This window comes from Moschus berezovskii, chromosome 17 (assembly GCF_049115385.1).
Source record: "Moschus berezovskii isolate FMDL1 chromosome 17, NW_MosBer_1.0, whole genome shotgun sequence".
Lineage (NCBI taxonomy): Eukaryota > Metazoa > Chordata > Mammalia > Artiodactyla > Moschidae > Moschus > Moschus berezovskii.
This window is the reverse complement of record NC_142476.1, coordinates 37,322,084-37,336,088: the sequence shown is the minus strand read 5'-3', so window position 1 is coordinate 37,336,088 and position 14,005 is coordinate 37,322,084. Positions and strand designations below refer to the sequence as shown.

The 14,005-nt window shown below is 38.3% G+C and overlaps 1 protein-coding gene across 1 annotated transcript in view; it reads right to left on the bottom strand.

The window, feature by feature from the left end:
* Positions 1–14,005, bottom strand: part of SLC9C2 (solute carrier family 9 member C2 (putative)) — a 99,634-nt gene that overhangs the window by 26,577 nt on the left and 59,052 nt on the right. The window contains exons 15-19 of the mRNA XM_055418727.2: positions 10,653–10,851; positions 9,778–9,966; positions 6,317–6,466; positions 4,009–4,060; positions 2,161–2,309 (exon numbers count right to left, since the gene is read on the bottom strand). Of these exons, the coding sequence (XP_055274702.2) occupies positions 2,161–2,309; positions 4,009–4,060; positions 6,317–6,466; positions 9,778–9,966; positions 10,653–10,851 (739 nt within the window). The remainder of the gene's footprint in view (positions 1–2,160; positions 2,310–4,008; positions 4,061–6,316; positions 6,467–9,777; positions 9,967–10,652; positions 10,852–14,005) is intronic.

Sequence of the window (14,005 nt, the reverse complement as noted above, 5' to 3'; positions counted from 1 at the left end):
CGTCCCCTTCTCCTCCCGCCCCCAACCTTTCCCAGCATCAGAGTCTTTTCCAGTGAGTCAACTCGTCGCTTGAGGTGACTGTTGATTACTATATGATTTAATGCCACATTCTCTCAAAATTTTTTTTCACGTGAGTGAGTTGCTTCTCTACATTCTTCTAGTTTTGGAGGATAAGGTTCTAGCTTTGTGGCCTTTCAGAAGTCTTCTCTGACTTCCCCAAGTAAGAGGTAATCGCTTACTTGCCTTATTCCCAGCATATCTCTTACAAATCTCCCTTATGGAACTCATTACATTGTAGTATTATTATGTTTACTTATCTGTGATATGTAATTTTTGTTGATTGCCTGGATAAATGACTAAATGAAAAAAAGAGGAAGAGTGTCCATGGACTTTGGAATCAGAGTTGTACTCATTAAGTATCCAAGTCTCCTCAAGAGTCATGGGACATAGTAGATATTCAACATATATTTACTCAGCTAAATTGGCTAGATTTATCTAGCTCCTTACAACCTTGGATTTATAATTATACCTCTTCAGCCAACAATTATGCAATTAATTAATAGGCATTCAACAAATAACTGTTGAATGATTGATTTGTCCATTACCTTTCTAAATAAACCTATAGGAAAAAATAAGTCCCTCTCTTCATAAGGGCTATTGTTTATTTAACTAATGTGTATCGATCATTCAATTGAACCTTATACAATCTTCAAAGTAATACAGGAAAAATAGAAAAAAACACAATGTGCACAGAGGTGTAACTTGAAGAACACTAAAAAGTGGCCCTTCTCGTCCCTCTGACAGACACTAAGGAAAAATCATATTACCATTTAGTCCTGTGCCATGACCTTATAGAGACTAATGAGGGAGAGTTAAAACGGGAAAAGCTGGCCTGTCCTATGCCCACTTCCCTTCCAGAGCCATGGAGAGAGGACTATGTTCAGAGAATGTCCTGAAGCACAGCCCAGGTGGCATGTGGCTGAAAAGTGCCAGGGACAAGAATAAGCATGTGACACCCAGGAACAGCTACTTATCATTGGAAACACAGGCAGAACATGGGACCAGAACTTTTATTTTTCTTCTTTATGCTATGAAGCAGATAGACTGTTGTACAGGAGAGAAAAAAGCATTAATATTTGCATAGTTCACAGTGGATGTGATAGCCTGGTAGAATTAAATATTAAATATTTTTTCCTCTTATGGTCTTAATTTTTTTCAAATTTGTAATTTTTCAAAAGTCCATTTATCAGCCAACCACTTAGGGTGTCTCCCCTATTTCTCTCAAACTCCTCCCTCCCTGATCTCCTCATACACACACACACACACACACACACACACACACGTGGGTCCCCTCCTACCTATGTTAACATTATATAATTACCACTTTCCTTGCTACAGCTGCTGGGACTGGACTGTAGATATTCCACCAGTGGATAGAGAAGCAGAAAAATCTAATGAGTTTGTAAGAGAGAGCCAAAAGAAAATGCAACAGAGGGCAACCCTGATAGGAAATGGAGAAGCTGAAAGCTTCCTAGGTCACTGCTCAACTCCCTTTCTGAGGCCTGGCCATGGGGTCTGGTTACCATGAGGTCTGTAAGATACTCTGTGTCCTCATGAGAAATGCTCCATTTCTTTGTGAAACCTAGCTCAGGTTGGTTCTGAACAACCAAGTGGTTTTGACATAGAGGGAACCAGTTAGCAATGGCACTAGTTGCCACTGGCATTAACAACGACTTAAACAATTACAGAGTTAACAACTGTCCTGACTCAACCTTTTCCCAATCTCCCTCACTAATTACACTCTGCTAGAGGAGCATTTCCGGAGAAGGCAATGGCAACCCACTCCAGTACTCTTGCCTGGAAAATCCCATGGACGGAGGAGCCTGGTAGGCTACAGTCCATGGGATCGCAAAGAGTACAACACGACTGAGCGACTTCACTTTCACTTTTCACTTTCCTGCATTGGAGAAGGAAATGGCAACCCACTCCAGTGTTCTTGCCTGGAGAATCCCAGGGACGGTGGAGCCTGGTGGGTTGCCATCTATGGGGTCACACAGAGTCGGACACGACTGAAGCGACTTAGCAGCAGCAGCAGCAGAGGAGCATTTCAGATGTGAATACTGGGTTTATGGAATCAAGTAGTATGGGAAATTGCTTTACCTTATTCATCTCGATGCTCTCATATTTATCAATAATGCCTCTTGACGAAAGGAAGGTGAGGCTTTTCAGAGCTTTAGCAATCACATTCCGGATTGCCTGCTTGGTCTTCAAAGCAATGACAACATCACGACCCTCATGCTCTATGAGTCCTGAAGCAAATAAAAGTATCAGTAAGCAAACAATTCAATAACCACAATAGTAATGAATATTTGCATAACAGTTTATAATTTCCAAAGCATTTACTCAATATCTTTTCATTCCTGTTTTGTATAGAACTTCTGAGGCCAGTAGGACTACAGTTATTTTTATCTCCATTTTATAGATGAGAAAATTGAAAAAAGGCTTCCTTCACCAGTTAAGAGAAATTCACTCCATCTTTTTCCCAAGGTGTCTCCTACATATCTTCATTACAGAACTCATTATCATTCTTCCTTATTTGTCTCATCCTTTGTATTGTGTAATTCTTATTGGTTGGATGAATAAATGACTGGTGGGTCTTTGTGAAATCAAATCGCATATTTTTTCCTCTTCAATGAGCATGAGAAGTCATGAGATGAACTGGGAGTCAAGGCTTAAAATGCATCTGTTTCATCCTTGTAATGCTAATCTTGAGCACAATGCCTGACATCTGGAAGGGACTCAGTCATTTCTGAACTGAAATAAGCTGAGCAGTGAAATGAAGGACAGCATGGTGGAGACCACAGGAGATCTCACATGGTGTGAGATCTAGCTCACCTCTTACCACCCATAGGACCTCAGGGGAGTTAAACTTTCTAAGCCTCAGTTTCATTATGTATAAATGAAGATGATAATAGTATTTGCTTGATGGAGTAGTTATAAAGATCAAGTGAAATAATGCATATAAAGCCATTAACACAATTCCTGACATAATTAGCATTCAACAGTAGGTTGCAGTAACAATACAGAAACAGGAACTCTTTCGCATGACTGAATCAAGAACACTGTGTAATATTCCATACTGACCTAAAACATAAGACAGCAGCTCCTAGGTCCCTAACCTTTAAAAACATGGAAATAAAAACCCGCCTAATATGTGACTGGAAACAATGGGTCCTGGATTTTCTGAGATGGTGACAAAATATTCTGACCTATTGTCTCCAAATTTACAATTTCATTCATTAGACCATGCTTTTTCAGTTTTCTTAAGGTAAGTGTGATCCTCATAAATCCATATGGCATCTTACAATGTGGTTATAAAAACAAAGGGGCTTTGCTTTCTTTCACAATAGCATCCATTTGTTAAAGGCATACCAGCTTCCAGGCTCTCTACCAGGAACTATAATCTGGCAAACACCGAGAGCCTGGCCCACAGCCCCCTTATGAGGAAAGCAGATCCAAGAGGTTTTGTATAAAATCCTAGGGCTCCCCCGAATGTTTCAACTCAAGCAGAGTGGCAGTAGATGCTCAAAAAACTTCATCCCTCACAAACTCACTTTGTTTGAGTACCCCTGCAAACAAAGTAGGGCGAAACAAAAACAACACTCTCTGTCATAGGTAATCCTTTGTGTGTCTTTTTCTTACAAGCTTAAGGAATATGATCTTGCCACCTTAACACACTTTCTGCACTTTTCATTCTTGCTTTTATGCTCCCAGAGCAAATAACAGAACTCCTCTAACTTTCTGCAATTATGTCTTGACACGCTCACACCTCCTACCAGGATCTGAATTTTATGTACAGCTGGCCCATTATATGTGTTCAATAAATGCTTATTGAATGAATAAATGAATAAGTCTGTGATTGAATGAATGCATGAACTTGTCTTCCTTTGGTTAAACTATGGGATGATAAGATGTGATTTCAGGAAATTAGATATCCCAACTACTTACCTAGTTCTTTGACAGCATCTTGTTTGTTGGTTTCCAAAATTTCATATAATTTCTGTGACAAATTAAGAAATGCATTAATTTCTTTTTTTTTCCAACAAAGACACAAGATGCAGACCATTTACTTATGAATGTGTAAAACTCAAGAAAGTCCACATTATTCCTACAACATGTTGAAAGTGCTTCAGAATTCACACAATACTAATTTTCTTTTGGTTCTGGTTAAATTATATATACCAGTTTATCACAAATGGTAAAATCTGTAACTCTGTTCAAAGTTTTAAAAGATTACTTAAGAATGGTTTCTTGTATTTCTATGCCACCTTTATAGTTCTGGTTTCTCATTTCTTAATTAGTAAATTCAGCATGCAGGTTCTATCCCAGGCTAATTTATACACTTCCAGAAGGAACGGCCTCTTGAATCCACAGAGTGTTGAGGTGGGGAGCCCCCAACCACGTCAGATTCGTTTCACATATGATAATATACATGTTTCAATGGCATTCTCCTAAATCATCCCACCCTCGCCCTCTCCCACAGAGTTCCAAAAGACTGCTCCACACATCCAAGTCTCTGCTGTTGTCTCGTATACAGGGTTATCATTATCCTCTTGCTATATTCCATATATATGTGTTAATATACTGTATTGGTGTTTTTCTTTCTGGCTTACTTCACTCTGTATAATAGGCTCCAGTTTCATTCACCTCATTAGAACTAATTCAAATGTATTCTTTTTAATTGCTGAGTAGTACTCCATTGTGTATATGTACCAAAGCTTTCTTATCCATTCGTCTGCAGATGGACATCTAGGTTGCTTCCACGTCCTCGCTATTATAAACAGTGCTGCGATGAACACTGGAGTACATGTGTCTCTTTCAATTCTGGTTTCCTCGGTGTGTATGCCCAGCAGTGGGATTGCTGGGTCATATGGCAGTTCTATTTCCAGTTTTTTAAGGGATCTCCACACTGTTCTCCATAGTGGTTGTACTAGTTTACATTCCCACCAACAGTGTAAGAGGTTCCCTTTTCTCCACACCCTCTCCAGCATTTATTGCTTGTAGACTTCTGGATAGCAGCCATTCTGACTGCCGTGAAATGGTACCTCATTGTGGTTTTGATTTGCATTTCTCTGATTATGAGTGACGCTGAGCATCTTTTCATGTGTTTGTCAGCCATCTGTATGTCTTCTTTGGAGAAATGTCTGTTTAGTTCTTTGGCCCATTTTTTGATTGGGTCGTTTATTTTTCTGGAATTGAGCTGTAGGAGTTGCTTGTATATTTTTGAGATTAATCTTTTATCAGTTGCTTCATTTGCTATTATTTTCTCCCATTCTGAAGGCTGTCTTTTCACCTTGCTTATAGTTTCCTTTGCTGTGCAGAAGCTTTTAATTTTAATTAAGTCTCATTTGTTTATTTTTGCCTTTATTTCCAATATTCTGGGAGGTGGGTCATCGAGGATCCTGCTGTGATTTATGTTGGAGAGTGTTTTGCCTATGTTCTCCTCTAGGAGTTTTATAGTTTCTAGTCTTACATTTAGATCTTTAATCCATTTTGAGTTTATTTTTGTGTATGGTGTTAGGGAGTGTTCTAGTCTCATTCTTTTACAAGTGGTTGACCAGTTTTCATACCAAGTGTATTACTGGCTTTAAAATTTGAGGGAAAAAACCCATGGAAGAAAAATCTCACTTAATTATCATTTGGGGGAGCTATTTAATTCTTCTCTCTTTGTAAATTCAGCTGCTTTTCCCAGGCTCATTCTCATAGTGCAATGAATGCTGTGTAGTAGCTTACATAAGTACATAAGTATTGCACCTAACATTTCTCAGAAAAGACTAGTGTGCACTTCATTGTGTGCCAAAGAGACTCCTCAGAGATAGCACCCCACTAGAGGGTGTCGAACAGAGCAGCCAGCTGGAGAGCCAATCTACTGGGAGTGCAAAAAGAAGTGGAATAATGAAAAATATGGTGTCAGGTAGGTCATGTTTCCTACAGATAACTCCTGACATAACTGAAGAAATAGCTCCACTCTGGGCTAAACAATCTCTGTTCAATCATACAATTGTTATTTGTCAAATTCCCACCATGGCCGAGGCATGCTCTTGAGCTTTGAGTCCTCCTGAAGTTTGGTAATCAGAGCTGAAATTTAAAGAACAGAAACTGTTCTCTGCAGTACCTCGTATCATATAATAAACAACTGAATCCCCTTCACTTGACATAATTTATCTTTTGAGTCAAATACATGCAGAAATGGTCTTAAATTAAATCAATACCCCTAAGGGATGTTTTTCCTAAATGACCAGTGCTTGTCTCTCACCTGATCTATTGAGTTTCGGCTAGAAATCTGTCTTATTAAAAACTTGGTATCCTCTAGACTTTTGACATAGCCTTTTGTAATACTATAAGTCAAGCTGAGGCGCTTTTTGATCTGCACATCTACAATATTTATCAGCAGTGGTATTATTATCTGGAACAATGGAGAGGAAAAAAAAACACGAAAATTTGATGAGGAAAGGCACCCTCTCAGGCAGATATTCTCAACATGCCATTTCTAATAAGCTAGTTAGAACACAAATACTGAAACATCCACTGCTAAAACACAAATTCTCAGGCCCCATTCCAGACCTGCTGAATCAGAAATGCTGGGGACAGGCTCCCAAATCAATGCTTTAACAAGTCTTCCAAGTGTTTCTATGTACACTCAAGTTTGAGAGCCCCTCTCTAAAGAAAAGAAAGCTCAATGAATAACTGGTTCTGTAGCTTTAAGGTAAAGTGCTTACCACTGCTTCTTCCCTTATTCTCCATACTCCCAGTTTTCAGAAGACAAGAGAGGTCACCCCAATAACCTGGACAGTAGTTACCAACAGAATAAATCTCTCTACACCTCAGTTTCTTCACTTGCAAGATAAGGAACTTAGGGTAATCTGAGATTCTCCTTAGCTCTAAATTTCTCAAATGATAAGCTAAAGCAGGAGAGTACAGTGACTAAAGGGAGTGGGATATTAAAATAAGAACCTCCCTGGGTTCAAATACCAGCTCTCTGCTACTCACAGTGCTGTGACCTTGAACAAGTTACTTAGGGACTCCAAGGACTCAGCGTCCTCATCTGTTCAACAAGGATGATAACACCTAAGTACCAGGATTCCCGAGGAGCTGCCCCTCACAGCAATGCAGTCAATCACAGAGGCACAACAGAGTACAGGGAGGATGGTGAGGGGCCAAGTAACACAAGCGGAAGACGTGATCAGGAAAAGAACATCACAGAGAAGGAATCACAAGAGCAGAGAAAGCAGAGCTTTTCTTAAACTGTTATTTTGGTCGTGAAACTTTGGGGAGAAGGGGAGATACTGAAGAGGATTTTTTTTTATAAAGTTTTATTCCATGATGAATGGCTGATCTAAAATAAAGTTCTTCAATATTCTTCCAGGATTTCCAATACAGATTTGCTTGTTTTTGAAAGCCTCACTCTGCTGAGACTGGCTACTAGGACACCTAACTTGATAAAGCAGGGATACCTACTTCCCAGTATTGTAACAATTTAACTAGATGCGTATGTAAAGTGGTCTGCACAGATCCTAGAACACAGTAAGTCCCCAGTTTAAACATAAAAAAAGCTACTCATGATTATATTTACTTAACTGCACTCCACTAGGATTTGTCAGAGCGCACTGAACAGAAATAGCAAATGGTTCACACTGTAAACATGGTTGACTTCTGTACTAATACATCTTTAAATCTTTATTTCACTCAGAGAGACTTTTTGCAAAGTATTCCTTCTAAAATACTTACTTTACATTCATCTGCATAAGATCTCAGTATAAAAACTGATTACTTATAAAAGCCTCTACCTTCTATATTAAGACTTAGCCTCACTCTACATATCCTAGAATAGTTTGTATTATAATGAGATTATACCCTATGTGAGCACTTTGTTCTAAACTCAACTCATAAGGAAAAAATAATAAATAATCAAAATTACCCCTTAAGCAGGTTTTATGTATATGACTATTAAAGTCATTCTTATGAATATTAAAGAATGGTAACATACTTTATTTCTATTCTATATTAAGTATATATATGGCGGTACTTTAGTCACTAAGTTGTGCCCAACTCTTGCGACCCCATGGATTGTAGCCCACCAGGCTCCTCTGTCCATGGGATTTTCCAGGCAAGAATACTGGAGTGGGTTGCCATTTCCTTCTCCAGGGGATCTTCCCAACCCAGGAATCAAACTTGAGTCTCCTGCACTGCAGGTGGTGTCCTACATTGGAGGCAGATTCTTTACCGACTGAGCCACCAAGAAAGCCCTAAGTATATATACACTTAATATAGAATCAAGGAAGGAACAAAAAAAAGGAATGTCAACAAGCACAGGTCTGGGCATTCAGACAATTCTGCCTAAGACAACTATTAAAAATTTCTTGGCAAATAGGGACCAGGTAGAGGATTCTAATGTCTGCCTTTCACCATCAGGGTTTAGAGCAGTATTTTTTAATATTAAGTCTATATATCTTCAATACATACTAATAGATTTATTTAATGTAATAAGAATTGTTGTTTATTCACTAAGTCATGTCCGACTCTTTGGTGATCCCATGAACTGTAGCCAGGCTCCTCTGTCCATGGGATTTCCTAAGCAAGAATACTGGAATAGGTTGCCATTTTCTTCTCCAAGGGATCTTCCTGACCCAGGGATGGAACCTGCATCTCCTACTTTGGCAGGCAGATTCTTTACCACTGAGCCATCACAGAAGCTCCCTAATAAGAATTAAGCAACTCAAAAATATGGAGTGGAAAGAGAACCCATCTAAAGCTCCCAAGTTAAAAGCCTATATTAATATCATACAACTCCATTGGAAAGAGAGAAAGGAAGCTTAAGAACTGAGACTGAAAAATCTGAAGATCTACTTTCAGAATCAAAATGAGAGCCACAAAAAGAAGAAATGAAGAAATGGTCATTGTTCAGGAGATTGAAGGTCTAAAACTGAACTTCATAGGCAGTAGGCTAAGGTAGTGTGTACTCTAAATATTTTGTGTTTCTGCACAGTTAGGGCTTTATGAGCAAATTTTACTAAAACTTGGAGAACTTGTTTCCAGGTTATCCTGCTTCAAGTGGCGCTATCATTTTCATTTATTCATTCAATACATAATTTAGTAAGTACTTACACAGGTGGCATTAGTGGTAAAGAAGCTGCCTGTCAATGCAGGAGATGGAAGAGACACAGGTTTGATCCCTGTGTTGGGAAGATCTTCTGGAGTAGGAAATGGCAACCTACTCTAGTGTTCTTGCCTAAAGAATCCCATGGAGAGAGGAGCCTGATGGACTACAGTCCATGGGATCGCAAAGAATCAGACACAACTGAGCAACTAACACTTTCACTTTCATATACTAGGTATCATTCTAGGTTACATCAGTAACTAAAACAAAGACCCTTACCTCATGGAAAGTACATACAAAATATAGTAAAAAGGTGGTAGGTGCTATGCAGAAAAAATTAATTTAAGCAACGAAGGGGGATCATGGAGATGGGGTGGAAAGCTGGGAGTATGGAGGGTAGGTTGCCATTTTACACAGCATGGTCAGGGAAGGCCTTCTCCATGAGAAGGTGAGAGTTGAGCAATGACTTGAAGAAGTGAGAGGGTGAACCAAGCAGATACCTGTGGAGAGAGGGTTCCAGGAGAAAAGACAGTTCCCTCCCTCATTTCTTCTAAAATAATGAGTTTTCTTAATTCAGTTGACAAGCAGTATAGAAAAAAAATTTTAATGTGAAGTTTTACCTTGAGAAGAGGAAAAAATCTAATTATTCTGAAATAACCTATTATTACTGTAAACTGAATAAGAATCAAGTTGTCTGGTCTCAGTTTCACAAAGTATATACAAAATATATCAACAATTCCAATAAGCACAATAAAAAATTCCAAAGTATTCCAGTGTTGATGAAAATATTTCCTTTTCAAAATTATTATCTGTTTAGAAAACATATAGAACATACATAATTTCATAGCAGCACACAAAAGTGGGGAGAGACAGTTAAATGCTCAACTACAAATGTGTTACATTCCAAAAGCTGGGTTTTAAGTCATTCATTTGAAATTCAAAAAAATCCTTTATAAATATCTGACATCAAAGGGTATAATTTGATTTAAATATATATATAATCTATTATGAAGCTGGAACACCAAAGAAAAGCAATGAAAAACAGTGAATTAATTCACTGAAACACCATTAATTATAATTACAGTATGAAACAGTATGCAGATAAATAATCTTTGAAACATTTATCCTAAAAAGTGGTCTTCATCTTATATCATGATAAGAACCTGGCAAACTATTTTTCTTTTATTCGTTTATTTATTCTTTGTATCATTACAAGGAGTATTTGAGGAAAACATCAAATGTCTAGATTTTCAATTCTCTTTTATCTGATCTTTGAGATTCTCTCCACTTTTATGATACTTATCTGATATCCAAGACTGTGACTATTATACTGATTTCACTCAGAAAAGTCAAAAAAAGTACTGAAATTCCATAATCCTATCAACTATTACAGCAAAAGGCTTCTGGTAAAAATTATTCCAATAAAATGGCAAAAATAGATTCAAGCTATCTAAATTTTTCTTTTTATAGGATACATTTCTATTTTAAATGGTACCTTCAATGCTGATTCTAACAGATACAAAATTACAAAATAGTAGTTTACGAATATCAGTCCTGACACATTTAATTTTCTTGCCGTTGGCCACAGATGCATTATCATAGGATAAATGTACATTATTCCTATAATATGTTCTGCATTTTCAAATTCTTCTGAAAATACAATGTGATATATAAAAATCAGAAATCTATTATGCCTGAAAAAAAAAGAGATCAAATAAAATGTCAGGTCACTTTAAAAGTATAAAAATTAAAATCTGAAGTTTATTTAAGTAAATATTAACATTTATTTGAAGAAAGATATAAAATAATAGATAATTAAAATTTAAAACATACTTTCTATACATAAAAATCATAAGGGAAAAAGATAAAAAAAATATGGCTCTTGGTAATCTATATCAAGGCTGGGAGCTTTTTTTTTTTTAAGTTAATATCTTATACTTATCATTCACATAAGTATAAAAAACACTTTCATTACCTCTGTAAAAACATTAAGTACTGTAATTACATATTCATTTGAGAGGGGTAGTATTTTGGGGAGGGGGTGTTTTTCCTCCAGTTTCTTAAGATATAATTGACATACAGCACTGTGTAAGTTTTAAAGTATACAACCTAATGATTTGACATACGTACATCATGAAATGATTATCACAATAAGTTTAGGGAACATCCTTCATCTCATATGGATATAAAATTAAAGAAACAGAACATTTTTTCCTTTGAGATGAGACTTTTAGGATTTACTCCCTTAACAACTTTCATATATAACATACAGGAGTGTTCATTATATTTATCATGTTGCATATGACATTTCTAGTACCTATTTATCTTATAAATGGAAATTGTACTTTTTGACAGTCTTCATCCAATTCCATCCCCTACCACGCACCTCTGGTAAGCATAAATTTGATCTTTTTTGCTAAGAGTTTGCTTTGTTTTTAAAATATAATTGACCTACAACACATTAGCTCCTATTACATAACACACTGATTCAATATTTTTAGACATTTCAAAATAATAACTCAATAAGTCTAGCTATGATATGCCACCATATAAAGATATTACATAGTTCCTGACTACATTCCCCACACTGTACATTTCATGTTACTCAATTATTTTGCCACTGGAATTTTGTACTCTTTCACGTCCCTCACTATTTCTTTCTTCCCCTAACCACTCCCTTCTGGACACTACCTATTCATTCTCTTTATTTAAGATTATTTCTCTGTCACTAAGTTTATTCATTTTTTAAAAAAATCCACATATAAGTGAAATCATACAGTATTTTACTTTCTCTGTCTGATTTCACTTTGTATAATACCATCTAGGTCCATCCATTTGGCAATATTTCATTCTTTTTAGGGCTGAGTAATATTTCATTATACATACACATGAATATACATTTGTTGTTGTTGATCAGTCACTAAGTTGTGTCCAACTCTTTGCAACCCCATAGACTGCAGCACGCCAGGCTTCCCTGTCCTTCACTATCTCTCTGAATCTGCTCAAATTCATGTCCATTGAGTCAGTGATGCTACCTAACCATCTCATCCTCTGCCTCCCCCTTCTCCTTTTGCCTTCAATCGTTCCTAGCATCAGGGTCTTTTCCAATGAGTCGACTTTTCACATCAGGTAGCTGAAGTACTGGAGTTTCAGCTTCAGCATCAGTCCTTCCAATGAGTATTCAGGGCTGATTTCCTTTAGGATTGATTGGTTTGATCTCCTTGCTGTCCAAGGGATTCTCAAGAATCTTCTCCAGCACTACAGTTAAAAAGCCTCAATTCTTTGGCCCTCAGTCTTCTTTACGGTCCAACTTTCACATGGGTACATGACTACTGGAAAAACCATAGCTTTGACTATATGGACCTTTGTCAGCAAAGTGATGTCTCTGCTTTTTAATACTCTGTCTAGGTTTGTCACAGCTTTCCTTCCAAGGAGCAAACATCTTTTAATTTCATGGCTGCAGCCACCAGCCACAGTGATTTTGGAGCCCAAGAAAATATATTATGTCACTGTTTCCACTTTCCCTGGCTTTTATTTGCCATGAAGTGATGGGACTGGATGCCATACCCATTATATATATATAAAATATCCATTCATCTTCTTTCATTGAGTTAGATAAGGCTGTGGTCCGTATGATCAGATTGACTCGTTTTCTGTGATTATGATTTCAGTGTGTCTGCCCTCTGATGCCCTCTCGCAACACCTACTGTCTTACTTGGGTTTCTCCTACCTTGGACGTGGGGTATCTCTTCACAACTGCTCCAGCAAAGCACAGCTGCTGCTCCTTACCTTGGACGAGGGGTATCACCTCACTGCCGCTCCTCCTGACCTTGAATGTGGAATAGCTCCTCTCGGCCCTCCTAAGCCCACGCAGCTGCTGCTACTTGGACGTGGGATAGCTTTTCTCCGCCACCGCCCCTGACCTCGGGCGTGGGGTAGCTCCTCAGGGCCGCTGCCCCTGACCTCAGATGTGGGGTAGTTCCTCTTGGCCGCTGCCCCTGACCTTGAGGGAGGGGTAGCTCCACTCAGCCGCGCTTCTACACAGTCCATCACAGGCTGCGCACTTCTGCGTGGTCCGCTGGAGCAGGGAATGGCAAGCCACTTCAGTATTCTTGCCCTGAGAACCCCATGAACAGTATGAAAAGGCAAAATGATAGGATACTGAAAGAGGATCTCCCCAGGTCCGTAGGTGCCCAGTATGCTACTGGAGATCAGTGGAGGAAGTAACTCCAGAAAGAATGAAGGTATGAAGCCAAAGTAAAAACAATACCCAGTTGCGCATATGACTGGTGATAGAAGCAAGGTCCGATGCTGTAAAGAGCAATATTGCATAGGAACCTGGAATGTTAGGTCCATGAATCAAGGCAAATTGGAAGTGGTCAAACAGGAGATGGCAAGAGTGAACGTCGACATTCTAGGACTCAGTGAACTAAAATGGACTGGAATGGGTGAATTTAACTCAGATGACCATTATATCTACTAATGTGGGCAGCAATTCCTTAGAAGAAACGGAATAGCCATCATGGTCAACAAAAGAGTCCAAAATGCAGTACTTGGATGCAATCTCAATAACAACAAAATGATCTCTGTTCGTTTCCAAGGCAAACCATTCAATATCACAGTAATCCAAGCCTATGCCCCAACCAGTAAAGCTGAAGAAGCTGAAGTTGAATGGTTCTATGAAGACCTTTTAGAACTAACATCCAAAAAAGATGTCCTTTTCATTATAGGGGACTGGATCACTGGAAAAGACTCTGATGCTGGGAGGGATTGGGGGCGGGAGGAGAAGGGGACGACAGAGAATGTGATGGCTGGATGGCATCACCAACTCGATGGACATGAGTTTGA